Source organism: Medicago sativa, chromosome 4, assembly GCF_051527215.1.
Source record: "Medicago sativa cultivar Bolivia chromosome 4, Bolivia_mono, whole genome shotgun sequence".
NCBI classification, from domain to species: domain Eukaryota; kingdom Viridiplantae; phylum Streptophyta; class Magnoliopsida; order Fabales; family Fabaceae; genus Medicago; species Medicago sativa.
Genome location: NC_140752.1, coordinates 76414890 through 76436548, shown reverse-complemented (window position 1 = coordinate 76436548; position 21659 = coordinate 76414890). Strand labels below are relative to the sequence as shown.

The following is a 21659-nucleotide window of genomic DNA, read 5'->3' as shown; positions in this document are numbered from 1 at the left end:
TTTAGTATGATGCAAAGCTCAAATTTTCAATTGATATCATGAAATAAGCTGCGAACTGCAATAATAAGAAATGTTTTGAGAGTGCAAACTTATGATCTTTGTGCCGAGAGTGTATGTAAATAATCAACATGAACACTTGAATTGAAAAGCATCAAGTTGTTGCCATTATGAACAAAATCTTGTGAGGCATATCTAATAAGCAGCAACACAACTGATAAAGTTACATTTCATTTTAATCATTTAAACTGTAAAGTGTGGAATGTTGCAATAATTGATTTGATACAAATTCTATGCAGTACGTTTCTGCTGCGTCTATCTTGATATTAATCAGTAATGTGGCACGATTGTATGTGCTTCTTCCGTCTTGGTTGACTGGCTCTTCATTGTTGATGAAAGTGAAGCCACAGCCTCTCCAACTGTCAAGAAAAGGTTGTCTGCTCTTATGAATGTATTAGATTCGTCTGCTTTTTTCAGCTTTTCTATGACCTCGGCAAGAGGATTCACCAACACAAGCTGTCAGAATACACATGAACTAATCAGTATTGAGATTTAAGACATATCTATTAAGGCGTGTAAACAAATCAAGCATATTATTTCAGTGTTAAATATCCTTGCCTCAACACCCCTCTTTTCCATTGTTGCTTTTAACTCCTTGAAAAGTGAGATTCCACTTGTGTCAATGGCGCTCACAGCTGAAAATTTCAAATAAATATGATGTAAGAGGGTAGCTGAAATATGTTCGATGATATGCTTGATCATAGATTGTAAAACATAGTGCATGCAATAAGCTCAAAACATCCATAGGTGCCACCATTCCAGCAATAACACTTAGAAGAGTCAACATTCTTTAAGTAATCAATATTTTAACAAGTTTCATCAATAGAAGAGTTATTCTCAGCAATTTTGAAGCAAATGACACAGTGCTATAGACAATATAGAATTCCACATTTGCTGTATCAAAAATACACATTACCTGACATTTCCAGGACCAAAAATCGAAGGCTTGAGTGTTCCTTTATGTTATCTTCCTCTTCTTCTTCAATCCATCGTAGCGTCCTAATATGATATGTCAATACTAACTAGTTAAGTAACAGAGGAAACAAAAATATACAGAATAAAACTGACATACTTGATAAACTTTGCAAAGCTGAAACTAACCTGTCATTGAGATATGTGATGTTTGCAAAATTGATAGGAGCTTCAATGCTCAAAATAAGAAAGCCTGGTATTCTTGTAGCTTCCCTGTATTGATGAAGATTTCTATATATGTCTGTCCCTGGTATATTCCCCATCATTACTGTTTTAGGCCTTGTAATTTGCAGGAGTATCCTAAAAGTTGATAATCCAACCTGATCAATAGCATTGTCATCTCTTGTCAATCAAAAGGAGCACACGAAAGACAACATATATGCAAATACACAAAATATGATGTTCACAAGGTGAAGATTATGAGCAAAAATGAACTCACTGCAACAGCAAGGCCTAACTGGACTGAGATAAAAACGACTCCAAAGAAAGCGGTTAACATCACAAGGAAGTCGAATTTGTCTATCTTCCAAATGTGGCAGGCAGCAGGGATATCAATGAGGCCAATCACTGCTGTGACTATGATTGCGCCCAATACAACATTAGGTGTGTATTGGAACAATGGCATAAGAAAAAGGAGTGTCACCATCACTGTCACGGACATTACTATATTCGAAGCTGCTGTTTTTGCTCCTGCATTGTTATTAACAGCTGAACGAGAGAAAGCACCTGAAATTCATAGTTTAAATGAGGTAAGTATATGCTTCTGATACCATGAGTCAAATACACTAGTCTTCTCGGACAATTTTACAGACTAAATTGACTTACTCAAGAAAACTAATGTCATCAAGAATTATCAATTTCATGAATTATTTTAGAAACATAAATGCTCTAGATCTATAGTGATAAAAGCCTTTTGAATTTATGTGACAAACAAGAACCTGTTGTTACATAGCAGGAAGTGAAGGATCCAACCACATTCATACACCCAATTGCCATCATTTCTTTATTTCCATCCACTTTGTAGTTTCCCAGAGCTGCAAATGTCCTTCCTACTGCAATACCTTCCTGTTTTTTTTTTTTAATAAACAAATCACTCATCCATTTTTGCCATTTATAAAACCTACTATGCACGCATAAATATCACGCTTCTACTTCTGTGTGTGTGTGTGTGCGCTTCCAAAAATAATGAGAGGGAAAATAATATTGTGAAACTTACAGTGAGGGACAAAATGCCAGTGATAATGCCAGTTTTCACGACTAGACCAAGGTGACTTCCATGAAATTTCAACATATTCCATGAAGAAGGATTTATTCCTTCATGCAATTTTCCAATCTAGGAACCACATCAGAAGACAGAAATAATAATTAATCTCATGGCTATATGTACTTAAGAATCAAAACTACTAGACTTATGTGATGATGACTTGAGAAGCAAATAATGAGTTGGAGATGAGAGCAGTGGCTTACTAAACTGATGCCATGATTTTGAGCCTTGATTGCAAAACACAGAAGAGTAGAGATTATGACACACATAAGAGGAGCTCCAGCAGAGACCCAGAATAGCTTTGGTTTCCTCATGCTCTGCATGCATTTATTTATTTTGATGAGTTAGTCAATAATAGTATACTACCATGCACTTTGTGCCAGAGAAGTTGTTGTATATATATGTGTGCAAGGAAGTAAGTTCATTGAAGTATGACATTTTAATCATTCTTTAAGAGAAAATATATCAGATACCTATTGGGTGTGTATTGATTTTAGCATGCAATTGGAACTGAACTTATGAATTTTAAGTTTGGTTGTTCTTTTAGAATTATAATCGTAATTTTAAGATGCAAATCTTTGGAGTTACAAAACAACTAGCTCAACTTTATGTCTAAGAAATTGGAACGTTCTCAATCTCAACCCAAAATTTGCAAAACGTATCTGTCTCTCATGTTAATTATTTTTTATTTATTTATGAGATCTCGTGTTAACTTTTTTTACTTAATAAGGGATTGAAGTTCGAACTCCGGGTGAAATTCTAGCTACTATTACTTAACAAAAAAAATACTTTTAGTGATGTTGACCACCTAAGATTTCAAAAAGAAAATGGAAATTTGTCCTTTAATCAATAAGACTATTAGGTTCATTAGTATTATCAGTTTTTAAAAAATGAATTAGTATTAATTTTTAAATAAATATTTTCTCATAATAAAAAGGTGAAATATGTTTTTGTCACTGATTTTTTTATTCCATCAATTCGATAAATTACGTATGTGTCTTGCAAATGTCATAAGGCCATTATCAAAACACAAAAAAAGGTCATGTGGTCATCCAATAATGCATGTGATTCTTTTTTCTTTTTTGGTGAATATGATTGTATGTGATTCGTCCTTAAAAAAAAACGATTGTATGTGATTCTATAATATACTAGTAGCATTTAATTACTCGAGAGATTTTGGGCCTGTTTGTTTTGGATTTTTTTTGAAAAAAATCTATTTTTTTGAGTAAAAAATCACTTTTTTAGTTTTTGTTGTGTTTGTTTGAGATTTTTAAAAAATCCATTTTGCTAAAAAAATCATTTTTAGCCTCAAAATGAAAATCTATTTCAAGTAGCTTTTCCAAAATCTATTTTTTTCTTAATGCAAGGAACTCAAGTGTAAGTGTTTCAAATCTCAAAAAAATGATTTTTATGATAGTAGACAAACAAAAATAGCTTTAGATTTTTTTAAAAATCTCTAAAAAAAATCTCTAGATTCTTTTAACTCAAAATCTATTTTTTTTTAAAGCTGAAACAAACGCACCTGACCTCCAAAATGATTTTTTTTACCTACCATTAAATAGATCTAGGGACCAAAATCGGCGATTTTAGCTTTTAGAGAGATGAAAATCAAAGAATAATACTCTCAAGAAAATCAAAGAATAATATTATATAGGGACCAAAATCATAACTTTTTTTAAAAAAAAAAAAAAAAACTTTTTCTTTCAAAAATAAAATACTTTTAAATTTTAGAGCGTGAAAACCAAAACAAATACCAAAACTCACCCATAATAATAAATGTACATTCCCATAAAAAAATGCATATTATATTTACCATTTAATAATTATATATATTTTCCAATAAAAACTTTCAAAAACATATTTTCCATTGAAAAAATATTATATGGTAAAAAAAACCTCTTAATATAATCATTTTTTTAAGAAATCATTTTTATATTATAGACCTTTTTAAAAATAAAAAAAAAGATAGGTATTATATTCTAGACCTTGAATCTAGAGTATAACTTCAAATCTAATTCCTTCAAAAAAAAAAAACTTCAAATATAATGAAAATTCGTCTTGGAGATATAAATAATATTACATAGTAAATAAAAAATAATAATTGTCTTGAATTTAGAGTTTTAATCTTACATAACTATTTCAAATTTGAGATTCTCAATCAATTTAAATTGTATAAAATTAACATTAAAATTTTGAATTATAATTCTTGTTTCTATATCAACGAACCTTAAAAATTTGACCAATGTAAAAAAAATAATGAATAAAATGAAGGACATATGTGTAAACTACGAAACTAATATTTGAGATAGCAAAATCCACCTTGAAACTTGACTTGAACCAGCCCATAGTTCTTAAAAACGGTCAAGCCATTTTGACAGAGCAATTAACGAAAAAACCAAATCAAGCCAACCTCGTTTTTGACTGATATACTCTCATGTGACAAACATTATTGATGATTATTCCCTCTAAACATACTCTCATGTGACAAACATTATTGATGATTATTCCCTCTAAACTAAAAAAAATTGTTCAATAATAAAGTCTTATATAAAATAAAAAATCATGTGCAGTTGCAAACAAATATTCAACATTCTGTTTACACTACTTTTCAAAGCAATCTTCGCACATATGCAGTGTTTTTACACATCATACAAAGGAACCAAAATAATAATAAAAAGTTATTTTATTTTTCATATATAGTTAATATCTCTTACTCTTTAGCTTAGAATTCTAGTTTCTTTTTGTCAAAAAAAAACTCTAGTTTCTTATAGTTTTGTTAGTGATAGTTTTTAAAGCCTATCATAACATTTACTTATAATTATTTTTATATAACTTTACGATAAGTTTCATAATTATGTAGTAAAAGTCGAAACGGAAATGGTTTCTCTCATGTGTTATTTTTATGTGAGTAAAGTGATTTGTCGCGATTTGTATAGCATGAATACGGGCATGGATACCAGACACGACATAGACAGTGACACGTTGACGTCGCTGATAATTTTAAAATAGAGAAAGAAACACTTGGGAAAAGAATAAAATCATAGGACAAGCGGTTTGAGTTTGGGTCAGTGAATGAACGTCCCAGGGTTGATCAAACTGTGTCAGTGTGTAGCTCTGAGGCTCATCCATGTGTTTTATTATTTGTGCACCTGAAACTATATACCTTTATCACCATTTTATATATTGGCCTTTTCCTATTTCTTAAAGGGTATGCTTACACGCAGAAAATGGACAAGGGCCATGAGATTGTAGAAAGAAAATTCTACTATTCTAGTAACTAGTAAGACATAATAAAGTTAAAAACAAGAGAAAGAAAAGATTGAATAAAATAATAACGTACAACGTGTCTTGCTATTAGTAGTAGCACCAAGAAGCAAATTCCCATCACTATTGTTTGCCACGACCACTGCACAAAAAATCACACATAAGTATTTTATATAAGAAGAAAGAATGTCGAAAAGAACTTCATCTTTAGCCTATAGAGATCAACTCTATGTTACAAATGGAATTATCAATGTGTCAGTGTGTGGTGTATTTGTGTTTTTTTTTCTGTGGTGTCCGAGGTTCGAATTTCGGACTTTGCATATATTATATATTATCCCTACCAACTGAGCTAAGTTCACGAGGACGTGTATTTGTGTTTAGCATAGCATGTCACATAGGGATAAGGGAGAGAAAAAAAATAAAAATAATTATAATTAACCTCATGTATGTTTTGAAAAACAGAACTCATAACAGGAACAAGACTCATTTGTTGAGTGAAATGTGTGATTCCAAGTAAGCTCTTAAGTTGTTGCAAAGACACAATTATAGCAGCTCCAGCCATGAATCCAATTAAGATTGCTTTGGATAAAAAATCAATGATAAATCCTAGCCTGCAATCATTAATAAATAACACTTTATTTTATCTTTATACCTTTTTTAGAACATATGGGAAAAAAATAATACTAACAAAATCTAATAGTAATGATTACCTTAGAATTCCTAGTGAAGCTTGAAATAGACCAGCAAAAAAGGTTGAAGTAAGAGCTAGTTGAAGAAACAGAACAGGTTCTGCTGAAGGAGACACTTCTTGTCTAAGCATAGATCCTAAAACAAGTGAAGCAATAGAAACAGGTCCTACTGCTAGATCCCTTGAGCTTCCAAGAACAGCATAAATAAGTGGAGGAACAAAACTAGAATCTGCAAAATAAAAAAAAAATTATTATGAGTATATAAGATATGTTGAGAAAATTTACAAAATGAAAAAAAAGTACACTTACATAGTCCAACAATTGGAGGAAGATTTGCAAGCTTGGCATAACTAATTCCCTAATAAACAAGTTACATAATTGAATAAGTTAAGTTCAAAAGGGTGGTAGTTAATTAATTAATTTCATTAGTACTAATTAATTAAGAGGCATAGAATTTGACAAACCTGTGGGATGGCTAAGCTAGCAATAGTAAGACCAGAAACAAGGTCAGATTTAAAGATTTGGAAGCTATAATTAGAACCCCATTGAAGAATAGGGAAAAAATATTTAGCTCCCAAGACTAGTCTTTTTTGAGGTGTTTGTCCTTTGAATTGGCGTAGAGGATCATCAGGGAAAAAAGTTTCTTTGAGCCTAACTTTAAATTTTTGTAAGGTGCTTTTGTGAGGTGGTGGAACAACTTGGTGTATTTCCATTTGTACACAATGTGAATGTGAATGCATGGAGAAAGTATTAGGATCCATTGAAGAGAAGTGAAGAGAATAGAAGTAATGGAATATGTTATGTGTATGGTGTTATTATATAGGAGTAGTAGCCATAAGGTTCTTGTGTTGATTTGATGCAGTATAATGGTGCTTTTTTATGTTATACTCCCCATAATCAACTCATCTAAAAGACCGCTATAAAACAAGACTATACCTATGTCAACTAAAGTACAAAAGCATCAAAACAAAAATTTTAATTCTGTGGAAAAGCATCAAAACAATAAATATATGAGATTTATATAATTTCTGAAGTTAAAAATCTAGAAGGCTAGCAAGAGCGGTGATAATAATTCTCTGCATAATCATATAAAAATAATGATAACAACACACTTTTTTTTTCTCAAAAAAAAACACTTTTTATTTTAACACACATTTTTAATTGGTTAAGTTTATGTAGGTCCCCTCAAATTTATATAGGTCTCACATAATTTAATAGAACTCATGTGAATTTTTGACAAATTAAAGATAATATGTTAAAAATGGTATGTTAATTAGTGATTTGGTGGTAATCCTCGCTATGAATTTGGAGTATGTACTAGAAATTTTTAGCCCTATTTTTACAAGAGGCAACAAATTGTTTTTATAGAGTGAAAATCAATTTTTTTTATAGAGTGAAAAACAAATTGTTTTTCGGAATTTTGGTATGTTGTCCAATGACAGATTAATATCTACGTCAATGATAAATATCCAATGACAGATTAATATCTAAGACAATGATACAAAATTAAAATGACCGTAAAATCCTTATTTATTAATTTTGTTACGTCTGCAGCAACTTAACCTAATTTTTTCCCGCTCATTTGCTTTATTAGGTTTGCAATTATTTAACTTAACAAATTCCATCTAAAAAAATGGATTGCACACCAATTTCATTCCTATCCGTTTACCTTTTTTTTTTAAGAAAATATTTTCTACCATATCAATGATCACGTATGATCCCTCTATTTTATACCTTTTTTTTTTGGTCAAGAATTTTACACTTTTTTTTTTGGATTTTTTTTTAATTTCATGCCTTTTTTTACATCCTTATTTATTAATTTTGTTACGTCTGCAACAACTTAACCTAATTTTTTTTCCCGCTCATTTGCTTTATTAGATTTGCAATTATTTAACCTAACAAATTCCATCTAATCCTTATTTATTAATTTTGTTACGTTTGCAGCAACTTAACCTAATTTTTTCCCGCTCATTTGCTTTATTAGGTTTGCAATTATTTAACCTAACAAATTCCATCTAAAAAAATGGATTGCACACCAATTTCATTCTATTCGCTTACCTTTTTTTTTGAAGAAAATAGTTTCTACCATATCAATGATCACGTATAATCCTTCTATTTTATACTCTTTTTTTGTCAAGAATTTTACACTTTTTTTTTAATTTCATGCCTTTTTTTTTACATCCTTATTTATTAATTTTGTTATGTCTGCAGTAACTTAACCTAATTTTTTCTCGCTCATTTGCTTTATTAGGTTTGCAATTATTTAACCTAACAAATTCCATCTAAAAAATACATTGCACACCAATTTCATTCCTATCCGCTTGCCTTTTTTTTTTTGAAGAAAATATTTTTTACCATATCAATGATCTTACAGGTTAAAGATTATTTATTGGTCTCTATTATAGTCGAGAAAACCCGTGCGACGCACGAGTCAAAAGTCTAGTTTTACTAAACTCTTAAAAATAAGAGCAATGTTATTTGAACAACCCTTTCTTGTGACAACTTGTTGGACAACTAAATTATACTCCCTCCGTCCCTTAATGTAACCACACATTTGATTTTATTTTTGTCCCTAAATGTAACCCCCTTTCCAAATTACTAGAAGCATTTATTACTTTTTTCCTAAACATACCCCTAATTAATACTACTAATTTGTCTTGAAATATAAATAGTCAAATTTATTACACATACAAACAAAGGACAGTTTGGTAATATTAATACACAAAACAGACACATTAATTACACTGACAACTTTTCTTAAGAAATGTGAAAAAAGCAAAGGGGGGTTACATTAAGGGACGGAGGGAGTACATAGAAGTTTAGGTAGTGGCACAAAAATCAAAGCAATAGAAAGAGAAAGTAGAAGGACAATGTGAGTATGAGAGAGAAAGTTGTCACAAAAGTTGTCAAAAAATGGTTGTTCAAAAATCATTTCTCTAAAAATAATAACAAAATCATCACTCACAACTTTCAACTCTCACTTTTTTTTGTTGATTATTCATTCAACTATCACTTTGTCATTAACCCACTTAGATGGATATGTTTAACTTCTTTAGAAAAAAACTATCACTTTATCATGGCCAAGGCTACCGCACGCAAGCGAAGGAAGTTGCTTACGGTGCATGAGTTAATTTTTACCTTAGATTTGTTCAACCTATGAGAAATTATCCTACACCCTTCACACCATATTATTCTTCTACAATTCTCAGCACTGCCTCCAACCTCTCTCTCCACCATATCTATCACCACCACCATCAACATCTCTCTCTCCACACCATATCCATCACGCCTCCAACCTTTTTCTCTCTCCCTCCCCACCATCTCCATCACCACCATGAAACCAAAAGCTTAGCATAATTTGAAAAAAATCACACTAGAATTGGTACAAATTATGTAACCCCAACCTTTACAAATCTTGAGAAAGTTTCAAGGCAAGCTCCCGTGAAAAAAATTGCACGAACATTTACAATTTACACCCCCACCATATCTCCATCATCACCATGAAAATAGAAAAGCTTAGCATCACCACATATGGAAAAAATTAGATGACACGTGTGACTCCAACATTTACAAATCATGAGAAATGGGGAAACTTTGAAATTAATCATTTTGAACATCGTAAACTGAGATTACAAGATTGATGATGATGAAACTCACCAAAAAACATTTAACACAACCCAGCTTTCTTAAACGGCACAAAATTTGGTTGATGTGAGATGAATTAAAAGACTTGGCAGAGAGCTCTTTTTGTAGTTGACACAAAAAATGAAAACTTAATCACACCATTTTCTTTTGTTGCTTTCTTAAATTATTGAAGCTTGAATCTTTATCACATATATTACTGAGAATAAATCTTTAATTTCTACTCTCAACGTCAAAGATTAAACATTTATGTTGTTCCCTTTTCATTGTTTAATTTTTTTTACAGTAGTGTTCTTTGTTAGAGATGGTGATGTTCTTCACTTTGTAATGTTCTTATTTTAAAAAGATTTAATAAGTAATTAAGTATGTTCTTGCTGGTTTTGATTTATGTTTTTGGTGGTTAGACAAGTGTGAAAGAGAAGAGATAATGGAAAAATAATGTAATGCTGACAATCTATGATAATATCATATACATCTTTGTATCTGACGGTCTGAAAAACTTGCTCACGGTGAGAGATTTGTGACAGTCTCCCACCGTAGACAGCGCCCTTTATCATTATTTTAGTGCATGTGAGTGTGATAAAATTAAAGTGCCATGTAATTTGTCAAATTTACTATGATTCTAAACATGCTACGAGTATTACATGATGAACATCATGAGCAAACTGATTTTTTGGCAATACATTTCACACCAACATGCATGACGTAGTTCTTTAACGCATCACAACCATACAAACTAGCTTGCTGGTTGGTCCAAAAAATTCCACTAAAATCTATTTTATTCTTGACACACATGTATGTAAATATTACCTACACTTTTTAATAAATTATCTATTATTAAATAAAGAGTTAAATAAAATAGTTTATTTGGACGAAAAAATAGTTTATATGAGATCAGTTTTACTTTTGGTAAGATATTTTTTTTAAAGTGATGAGGTTTTCCATTTACGGAAATTTGGTGTAATAACAAAATAGCGTGTAAGAAATTATTGCTTATACCTTTACTTTAATTGGAGATTTTCTTAAATCATTGTAATATTTTTAATTCAGATATAAAGATACAAATAGTAAACAAACTTTTTTTTTATGAGAATAGTATACCTACTTTTGTAATCAAAAAAGAATAGTAATAATACTTTTTGACTTTTTGTTTAAAGTGAATGAATGAATAAATGTATACTATAAGACGGATATATATCTTGAAACTCCTTTTTAAGTTCTATCGACAACAAAATATATAAATATTCTTGGATTCTTCTATAAACAAATGTTAACTTGTGCATTAAAGACACATGTTAAAGAACTTAATATATTTCATCAAAAAAAAACTTATGATATAATTATTATCTTAAAAATTATGCATTTTTGATTATTAGAAATATAAAAGCCTTTTTTTAATATAAAATTTTACTTGTAAATTCTTTAATATCTGACCTCATGACATAAGTTAGCACAACACACTCTTCAATACAAGGAATATGTGTGTCACATGTGCAAGTTAAATGTGAAACATGCAAAATTTAAAGAGGTTAATTTTTATGCATATTCGGTGTAAAACTTTTTTACATCCATATGCTCATTCAAACAAATTACATCATATAGTGAACACTCGGGTCGTTAGCACACTCGTAAGGGTTTGGACTTTAAGATACAAAATACAAATCTCGTAGTAGACAATTGTAAAATGGTTATTAATATCACTTTACTAGCATCACAGTGACACTTTCTTATATTAGTTCCAAAAACATCTTTACAAAAACTCCGCATAAATGTTGATATGTATCAGTTAAAACACCAATGTGGAGCCAAGCAGAAAACTGTTATTCGGTCTATATCTAGGTATTTTTTCCCAGTTGATAAAAAGTTCCAATATGATTATACTGAGTTAGTCCAAACGATGGAAGCTTGTCCTAACGATGTTGTTCCTTATGCTATATACGTTGCTGATATTTTGTTACGTCTCTTTGGTATGCTCATTAGCCCTTCCCAGAAAAGATTATTATATCGTTTAGGATTATGCATTTGTTGTTTTGCAAGGGAAAGTAGACATATGGGAAGATTGGATGGTATCAAGATGAAGAAGAAAGAGTGGGATTACGGATTTGATGAAGATCAAGGGATTTAAAAGAACTTAAATGTGTGTTTTTTTTTTCATTTAGTCCCTATAGCCATGCCATTGCTTGTTTGTCATCCAAAAAAATGTTAACTCAGCTTTGTGTACATTTAAAGGTCAAATTCAACGTCAGGAACCAAAGTGACTAACGGATTTTAGAGTTCGAGGTTTTTTTGTATTTCTTTTCATGTGTTATGGACCATTATGACAACAAGGTGTACTCGAGACATCAAAATGATTTGTTTCTTTATTATTACTAGTGCCAACTTACTCGTTTGTCCATTTTTTTATTGTTATAATTTAATTTGTTTATTTTTCAGTAAATTTCACGTATTAATGTATAGATTGAGATCCCCTAAAAAAAGGTATAGCTTGACTGATTGAGTGATAATTTTTGCATAAATATAAGATAAAAAAGTCAATTCCAGTGTCTCAGCGAATATTGAGAAAGAATGTCTGTTTACATAGACTACAATTAGATACAACAAGAAAGGAAAGTAAGTTTGGTTAATTGTTTGATGAAAAAGGTCGGTACCTTTCACCAAAGGATAAGCAAGCAAGGGGTGTAGTACATCTTTTTCATTTTTAATTAGTCTTATTATGGGACCAAACATGTAACACCACGTGGCCTCAAACAGTAACGTGCATAATACAAGGGCTCAATCATTAAGCAAGTTCATCCCTAGAAGACCCGCGTCTAGCTATATGGCAATTAAATTTCTCATACATTAGGTTATTGTATAAGAATATGGGATGTACTGATACATTTGTAAGTTCAAGAGAGAACAAAGAACATGTCACGCTGTTTTGCTATGCTTTTGCATATATTTAATCAGTACCAGTAAGGGCTATAGCACTTAAAAATTCCTTCCTTTGTTTATATTGGAGACAACCTATATATGCACGCCACCTAAACTCTTGTGGATAGCAACAACTTACTAAATCATGCATTAGTTAACAATCTTCTATCTAGAACATTGCTATTTATCCGAAGAGAATTTATCCTGAACGGATAACCAAAAGCATTTACCCAATTAAATTTCTTCCTAGCTAGATGGAAAATTAGGGAGGTCGTAATATATGAAAGATATTTAACAAATAGAGGCTCGTAAATTTGTTTCTGTAAAATTGACTACGAAATAGCTTCAATGTCTCACCATGATTCACATGCAAACATATAAAAGAGAGATAGTGCATGTGATAGATATGGTTAAACTTTGGGTAAACCGGGCGTGTTCGTACAAATAAATACAATAAATATTTCATCAATTGAGAAAATTGTTTCGCTTGGTTTCATGTTTTTGTAACATTATTGCACACCATTGTGTCACATGAGGTTTTATCCGGGAGTTCAGATGTGAGGCGAAGGGAAGGTTTTGAAGGGATGAAAATATATGAGAAAATGGTAAAATATTTTACATTTTTATAAAGAGTAGTATTTTAAAGAATAATAAATTAATATTTATGATTAATATAATTTTTCTCACTTATGCATCTAATATTTTTCTCATTTGCATGTCAATTTTGAAATAAACAATCACATTAATTCAACAATCTCTCCCTCATATGTGAGTCTCTCACATCATATATTTGATCCAAACTCAAGGATCTCACTCACGCGGTGCAAACCAAACTGAATCATGGTGCTGATACCACTTGTTGAGGAAGTCTCATGCTCCTCGATCATAGGAGAGACTTTCACATCTTAATACAAATTATAAAATATAATCAATATCAATTTTTAAGACAATTTATTTACACGTAGAACAGTTATTGTGGTGAATAATGACAAGTGAGATATATAGTTACAACTGTTGTTATGTACAAGTGTGAGTTATATGTCCCACATCGGATAAAAGAGTAAAAGTTGAACACCTTATAAGTAAGAGGACCCATAAACCCATTGCCTTAAGGTTTTGGGGAAGAGTGTGGCATCTCTCTTGCTTGTGTGGTTGTTCTAGCCTCGATGTCGACAGTCCCCCAAGCTCCCCTCAATGACCCAACAGTGGTATCAGAGCCTGGTTCGACGAAGGTACGATCGAGGCAGCCGGTCCGTGTGGACGGTCCCCCAAGCTCCCCTCAATGACCCAACAGTGGTATCAGATCCTGGTCCTGGTTCGACGAAGGTACGAAGCCTCGATGTCGACAGTCCCCCAAGCTCCCCTCAATGACCCAACAGTGGTATCAGAGCCTGGTTCGACGAAGGTACGATCGAGGCAGCCGGTCCGTGTGGACGGTCCCCCAAGCTCCCCTCAATGACCCAACAGTGGTATCAGATCCTGGTCCTGGTTCGACGAAGGTACGATCGAGGCAGCTGGTCCGTTTGCGCAGAAAGTAGCAACGACGGTACAAGCAGTGTCGGTCCGTTTGCGGAGAAACCAGCAACGGAGATACAAGTAAGAGAAGGGGGAGCATGAAACCAGCAACGACGATACAAGTAAGAGAAGGGGGAGCATGATGAATAGATGGACTCCAAGTGTGAGTTATATGTAAGAGGACCCATAAACTCATTGCCTTAAGGTTTTGGGTAAGAGTGTGGCGTCTCTCTCGCACGATACAAGTAAGAGAAGGGGGAGCATGATGAATAGATGGACTCCAAGTGTGAGTTATATGTAAGAGGACCCATAAACTCATTGCCTTAAGGTTTTGGGTAAGAGTGTGGCGTCTCTCTCGCTTATGCGGTTGCTCTAGCCTCGATGTGGACGGTTCCCCCGGCTCCCCTCAATGACCCAACAGTGGCATCAGAGCCTGGTTCGACGAAGGGTACGACCAAGGCAGTCGTTCCATTTGCGCAGAAAGCAGCAACGGCGGTACAAGCGTGTCGGTCCGTTTGCGGAGAAACCAGCAACGGCGATACAAGCAAAGTAAGAGCTTCCGCTTGAAGGGAGATCAGCATGATGAATAGATGGACTCACACTTGAGGGGGGGTGTTGTTGTGTACAAGTGTGAGTTATATGTCCCACATCGGATAAAAGAGTAAAGGTTGAACACCTTATAAGTAAGAGGACCCATGAACCCATTGCCTTAAGGTTTTGGGTAAGAGTGTGGCGTTTCTCTTGCTTGTGTGGTTGTTCTAGTCTCGATGTGGATGGTCCTCCAAGCTCCCATCAATGACCCAACAACACAATGGTCCCCCAAGCTCCCCTCAATGACCCAACAACACGACCCAACAACACAATGGTCCCCCAAGCTCCCCTCAACAACACAACAACAATTATATATACACCCAACAACACAATGGTCCCCCAAGCTCCCCTCAATGACCCAACAACACAACAACAATTATATATATGATCTGATATGATGCTTTCTCATAGCCGTCCATTACTACGATACAAGTAAGAGAAGGGGGAGCATGATGAATAGATGGACTCCAAGTGTGAGTTATCAATGAGTTTATGGGTTCTCTTACTGCCTTAAGGTTTTGGGTAAGAGTGTGGCGTCTCTCTCGCTTATGCGGTTGCTCTAGCCTCGATGTGGACGGTTCCCCCGGCTCCCCTCAATGACCCAACAGTGGCATCAGAGCCTGGTTCGACGAAGGGTACGACCAAGGCAGTCGTTCCGTTTGCGCAGAAAGCAGCAACGGCGGTACAAGCGTGTCGGTCCGTTTGCGGAGAAACCAGGAACAACGATACAAGCAAAGTAAGAGTTTCCGCTTGAAGGGAGAGCAGGATGAATAGATGGACTCACACTTGAGGGGGAGTGTTGTTGTGTACAAGTGTGAGTTATATGTCCCACATCGGATAAAAGAGTAAAGGTTGAACACCTTATAAGTAAGAGGACCCATAAACCCATTGCCTTAAGGTTTTGGGTAAGAGTGTGGCGTTTCTCTTGCTTGTGTGGTTGTTCTAGTCTCGATGTGGATGGTCCCCCAAGCTCCCCTCAATGACCCAACAACACAATGGTCCCCAAGCTCCCCTCAATGACCCAACAATTCAAATCATTTTGATAATAATAGTTTGATCTGTTTTACCGAGAAGGTCTACGGTTCGAGTCCGTATAGCCCTAATATTGCTACCTATACTACTCAGATTTATAGATAGTATAGATCCACTATTATATTATTATGGGAGCTCCCCTCAATGACCCAACAACACGACAACAATTATATTATTATGGGGTATATTATTGTGGGGTATATATGATCTGATATGATGCTTTCTCATAGCCCTCCATTACTTCTTTAACCGAACCTCCGTTAACCGAACCAGAATCATTCAAATCATTTTGATAATAATAGTTTGATCTGTTTTACCGAGAAGGTCTACGGTTCGAGTCCGTATAGCCCTAATATTGCTACCTATACTACTCAGATTTATAGATAGTATAGATCCACTATTATATTATTATGGGAGCTCCCCTCAATGACCCAACAACACGACAACAATTATATTATTATGGGGTATATTATTGTGGGGTATATATGATCTGATATGATGCTTTCTCATAGCCCTCCATTACTTCTTTAACCGAACCTCCGTTAACCGAACCTCCGAAAATGTTATGGCTTTCATTACTTGAAGATAACTATGCATTGATTAATTTTCTAAGAAAAACCATAAACCGATTATTTCTATTTTTGATTTTATGGGGGATTATTTCTATTTTCGATTCTCACTGCATTATCCATTACATACATTCACACGAGTATATCTAAGAGTATGTATGTTTTAAAGAATTGTTAACAAGTGTCCTTAAGACATTGTTTAAGTATTTAAAAGTAGTAACTTTTATATTAAAAATTGTGTAATTGTACTTTTTACATGTGTTTAACTTATATTTTTAAGACAATTTTTTTTATAGGTTTCTAAAACAATATTCTTAGGACACTGGTTACCAAGATCCATGTTTAAAAAGAAGTACAAATAAATAAAATGCATTAATGAAGTAAGATCGGTTTCGGTCCTTCACTTAGGTAACGATGATGAATAAATACGAGAGAAATGAAAGAGCTTATAGTCATTTTGGTCTCTAAATGTATAACGAGTAACTACAATAGTCCCTCAATGTATCAAAATATCAAAATAGTCCTTGATTTTGCACTATGTTAGTCAAAATAATTACTTATGTTAAAATGTTTCTTTAATATAGTCATATTAATATCTCAATATATTTACTTATTGTCATATTAGTTCTTATAAATACTTAATGTAATATTTATCTCTATATAAAAAAAGTTAATGTGATCATTGAATGACTATTTTAACGTTAGAGACTATTCTGACTAAAGAAATGCATAATCAAAAACTATTTTATAATTTCGATACATTAAAGTACTATTATAATTACTCGTTACACATTTAAGGACTAAAATAATCTAAAATGAAATAATGTGATTTGTACAATAAAGTTAATGTAGTCTGTTTTTTTTTTTTTTTTACTGTGGTTCCAACCCTCGCCATTTCGTAGGAGCAGAGTTATGGTAATGGTAATCACTAGGTTATTAATTTAACTATTTGCTTACCAAATCTAAAAAAAGCTGGATTTGAGAACTGCTATATCATAACTGCTATATCATGCGACAAGATTCCTCAAGAATGCTTCCCGAAAACTAAACGGGCCAATCAAAACAGTTGCTGAGCGGAATACACGGCAGGCATAGTGGAAAACATGAAAATCAATATACAATTAAAACATACAATTTTTCCTCGGGACAAATTCGTGAACCCATTTTCGCTATAAGTAGCATTTTTCATTGGATTTTTCTTAAGTGCAGGGTATGACTTAACATTAGTTTGTATGTTCAAAACTTCATATACACGTATAGTTGACCAGAATTAGGCTTACACGTAATAAAATATGTAATAAAATGGTGAAATATGAAAGATAATCCTTGGCTACAGTAAAAGACAACATACAAATGATTATTTTGGCAATGTCAATCAAGATGTTTTGAGCATTCAGAGAAAGAGGGAAAAAAAGTAATCAATGAAAGAAGAGTAATGATATTTTGACATCCATTTAATGACAACTTTGTTGACAACCTTGGTTTTCTCACTTCTTATTGGTCAAAAACAATGGAGAGAGAAAAAGGAAAAGAGATGATAACAACATCATGTGAGTATGAGAGAGAAAGTTGTCCAAAAGTTGTCAAAAGTGGTTGTCAAAATATCATTTCTCATGAAAGAAAGGTGTGGCAGCATTATATTCAGCTAAGAATGAGATTCACATCACATTTAACTTATATAAAGTAATGGGAAAGGAATCTGCTGAAATATAGAGCCCACTTGTAAAGATTTTTCTGGTTGTGTACATACATCAACTTTATTTGTTTCTGGCGTTATTAACGTACTATGAGATTTTCTCGACCAAAAAAAAATGTAAGTTTCTGAGTAAGATAAAAAGAGTTATGGGTGTGAAATTATAAAGCCACTTTACAGTACTAATACAACCAATAATTGTCTTTGTTATTGACCTATGAATGAAGAATCCCAAAAAAAGAATTATGGAACATGAGATGAGGTGAGGTGAGGTGAGGTGAGGTGAGGGATCATAAGTTTTGAAGGGACTCTTAAAGGCTAGGTACGGAGAGGAGGGGGGTCGGTTGAAGGAGGGTGGGAGGGATAGTTCGGTGTGGTGGAGGATGTTGTCTGATATCCGTGGTGGTGTCGGTTTGGGGGAGGGGAGTTGGTTCGAGGGGAATATCCGTAGGGTGGTTGGTGAAGGGAGTAGTACATATTTTTGGCACGACAACTGGGTGGGGGGCGCGCCTTTAAGGGTGCGTTTTCCTCGCTTATTTGATTTGGCTGAAAATAAAAGGGTGACGGTGAGGGAGATGGCTAGAAGAGGGTGGGAGGACGGCGGTGATGCTTGGGTGTGGCGGAGGCGTTTGTTGGCGTGGGAAGAAGAGTTGGTTACGGAGTGTTCTTCTTTGCTGTGTTCTGTTGTTTTGCAGGATCATGTGATTAACAGATGACGTTGGGTTCTGGATCCTATTAATGGTTACTCCGTTAAGGGGAGTTATCAGTTTCTTACGCTTCCTGACACATCAATGGAGCGTGGTCTTTTTGATGCAGCTTGGTTGAAGCAGGTTCCGTTAAAGGTTTCTATATTTGTTTGGCGGCTTCTCTGCAACAGACTTCCTACCAAAGACAATCTTTTTCGTAGGAGGGCTCACCAGGATGACATATATTGCATAGGTGGTTGTGGCTCCATGGAGTTGACATGTCACCTTCTAATCCGTTGTGACATCTTTGGCAGCGTTTGGTACAGGGTTTATCGGTGGCTTGGTATTTATTTCATCTCTCCAAACTCTATCAGTGATCATCTACATTAGTTTGGTCACATGGCGGGGTTACCGCGATTTACTCATTCTTATTTCAAGGTGATCTGGCATGCTTGCGTTTGGATTGTTTGGAAGGAAAGAAACAACAGGATCTTCAAAGACAAAGCAGAAGACTTTGAACAACTTTTTGACAATGTAAAGTTTGTGTCTTTTTCTTGGTTACAGGCTAATAGGCTAACTTCAGCTTTCAATTATAACGACTGGTGGCGGCACCCTTTAATTTATATGAGTGTTTTGGGTTAATGTTCCTTTTCTTCTTTTTGTGTGTGTTTTATTTGGCAACAGAAAACTGAACTTTGTATTCTTTTAGGAGCGTTTATCTTTGCACGCCTTGTGCGAGATGAATAGCTCTTGGTGATTATTATATTCCATTTTGGCTTATTCAAAAAAAAACCAAAAGAGTAGCACTATAGTGATCCACTTTTTAATTGGAAGTAACAACGTTATAAACAAGGTGGAGTGTAGTTTTAGCTCTAGCACAAGGTGCTCCATAGTTCCTGGTTGTTATTCATTTTTCATGTGAGCAATTCCAATTAGAAGGGAAGTGCTCAATTGAATGGAATTAGAGTAAATGCATTAATTTTGTGATTGTTATAATTGAACTCCCATTAGGAACAGTAAAATTATCATTAGGTCGAAGATAAAATACATCATCATCATCATATTGTGCAATATGTCACTCCAAGATCACCAAGGTTTTCATTTGCGTGTACATATACTACACCTTAATTTGAGGTTTTCATTTGCGTGTACATATACTACACCTTAATTTGACTTAGCTATATGTTTATTTGTTTTATTTTATGTTACTTGAAATACAATCGATGAAAATTTGTTTTATATTGAGCGAGTACGACAAAAAAAATAAGCGTGGACGGCAGGATTCGAACCTGCGCGGGCAAAGCCCACATGATTTCTAGTCATGCCCGATAACCACTCCGGCACGTCCACTGTTTGATGTTCAATTGTTTGTTAGCATACTACTTATACCTTACACATAATTCATGTAATAGCTTATCAGTAAGTCCATGATAATAATCTTAGAAATTATATTTTGAAGTCAACAATCTTAGTTTTAAAATATTGATCACATATATCATCTATATTTTGATGTTCAAATAACGGCTAAAAATGCATTTGTTTTGACAATTGATGGACATTGCGAGATAATTAAGAAACAATATTTTTTTTAATGAAGTAATTTATTTCAATTTTAGTCTCTTTAATATGACACGTGTGTTGTTGGTCCTTCAATGATTATTGCGTTAATGTATGTAAATTATGAATGTTTTTTTTAAATGAAATTTTGGTTTTGATTAAAATTATAAGTATTAATGTTTGTGACTTTCAAATTATAATAAATCATGTATTTCAATCACACATCATATAGCAAATATAATCTTTTTTTTATGTAAATTTTTCATCTTTTTTAATAACATCAACCATATAACATTATTATAGACAATTTATTTAAAGGTACACTTGAAAGAATAAAAACTCAGCACAAAATCCCATATTCATTTTATATATAGTATAGATATATAGTATAGAATAGATTTAAGTATCGCAACTTTGATTCAGAAAAAATAAAGTAGAAACATTATTTGAAATTAATGTTAAGAGATCGTTTGAACAAATTTCCCTATATTTTACTGTGCATTTACGGTAGTTGAGATTGCATCAATATTTGATAAGGATAATTTAGTGAAAGTGTCAATATCTCTAATTTATTTTTATAGTTTTTTTTTTAATTTAAGTGAAATAGGCAAATGGTCACTCAATTTCAGAAGGAGGAAGTCGTGATTTGTTAGTCCAATTTTCAAACGGATGATAGGGTGAGTCATCTACAAACTTTGATGGATAGAGTTTTCTACTTTGATGTTGGAATGGACTCTATAAATAAAATTCTTAATTATCAGAAGACCCCTTTTACATGTATTTTTTTTAATAAGGAGAAAAAAAAAAAAGGAATATAATAATCAACTGAACTCCACATCCGCACGAGAAATGTTAACCTGAGACTCAAAGAGAGTTACAAGAGTTACATACAACCAGCAAGGGGCGAAACCACAACAAACTTTATTTTTTTTACCCCCAACCACTCGCACACTATCAGAATGAGATTAATCCACCAGTGATGAAAATCAAATGCTAAGATACTAATATTTGTTGTAACTTGTAATGATTGATCTAAATGCGAGAAGATACAACTATTCTTATCGTTCTAAATAGTCCAAATGGTTGACAACCAAATCAGATGTGTTGGAACAAAATGTGTTTAACAATGAACCTTAAAGGGTTTTGATGATAACAAGGTATTAAAAATTGTAAATTGGACTAGCTAATATTTGTTCAAGTGTACAGGACCATAAT

The 21659-nt window shown here is 33.3% G+C and overlaps 1 protein-coding gene and 1 non-coding gene across 2 annotated transcripts; both read right to left on the bottom strand.

The window, feature by feature from the left end:
* Positions 1 to 141: 141 nt before the first annotated feature.
* Positions 142 to 7033, bottom strand: LOC146932022 (putative sulfate transporter 3.3). Its single transcript, XM_085703611.1, has 13 exons — positions 6711 to 7033; positions 6556 to 6604; positions 6268 to 6475; positions 5997 to 6168; positions 5634 to 5699; positions 2497 to 2610; positions 2246 to 2362; positions 1968 to 2094; positions 1469 to 1755; positions 1159 to 1349; positions 974 to 1056; positions 616 to 692; positions 142 to 513 (listed from the first exon to the last, which is right to left on the bottom strand). The coding sequence occupies exons 1-13, from the start codon at positions 7005 to 7007 to the stop codon at positions 328 to 330; spliced, it is 1974 nt and encodes a 657-aa protein (XP_085559737.1). The 5' UTR covers positions 7008 to 7033; the 3' UTR covers positions 142 to 327.
* Positions 7034 to 20155: 13122 nt separating this feature from the next.
* TRNAS-AGA (transfer RNA serine (anticodon AGA)) lies at positions 20156 to 20237 on the bottom strand. The gene has a single exon. It is a non-coding gene; the product is annotated as a tRNA-Ser (tRNA).
* Positions 20238 to 21659: the final 1422 nt, after the last annotated feature.

Bases quoted from the DNA above. Each gene is read 5' to 3' on its own strand.
- LOC146932022 (XM_085703611.1), bottom strand. From the start codon at position 7,007: ATGGATCCTAATACTTTCTCCATGCATTCACATTCACATTGTGTACAA. The intron at 6,476-6,555 runs GTAAGTGTACTT...TTTATTTTGCAG, and splicing joins TCCTCCAATTGTTGGACTAT to ATTCTAGTTTTGTTCCTCCA. The intron at 1,350-1,468 runs GTGAGTTCATTT...GCTATTGATCAG, and splicing joins AGTTAGGCCTTGCTGTTGCA to GTTGGATTATCAACTTTTAG.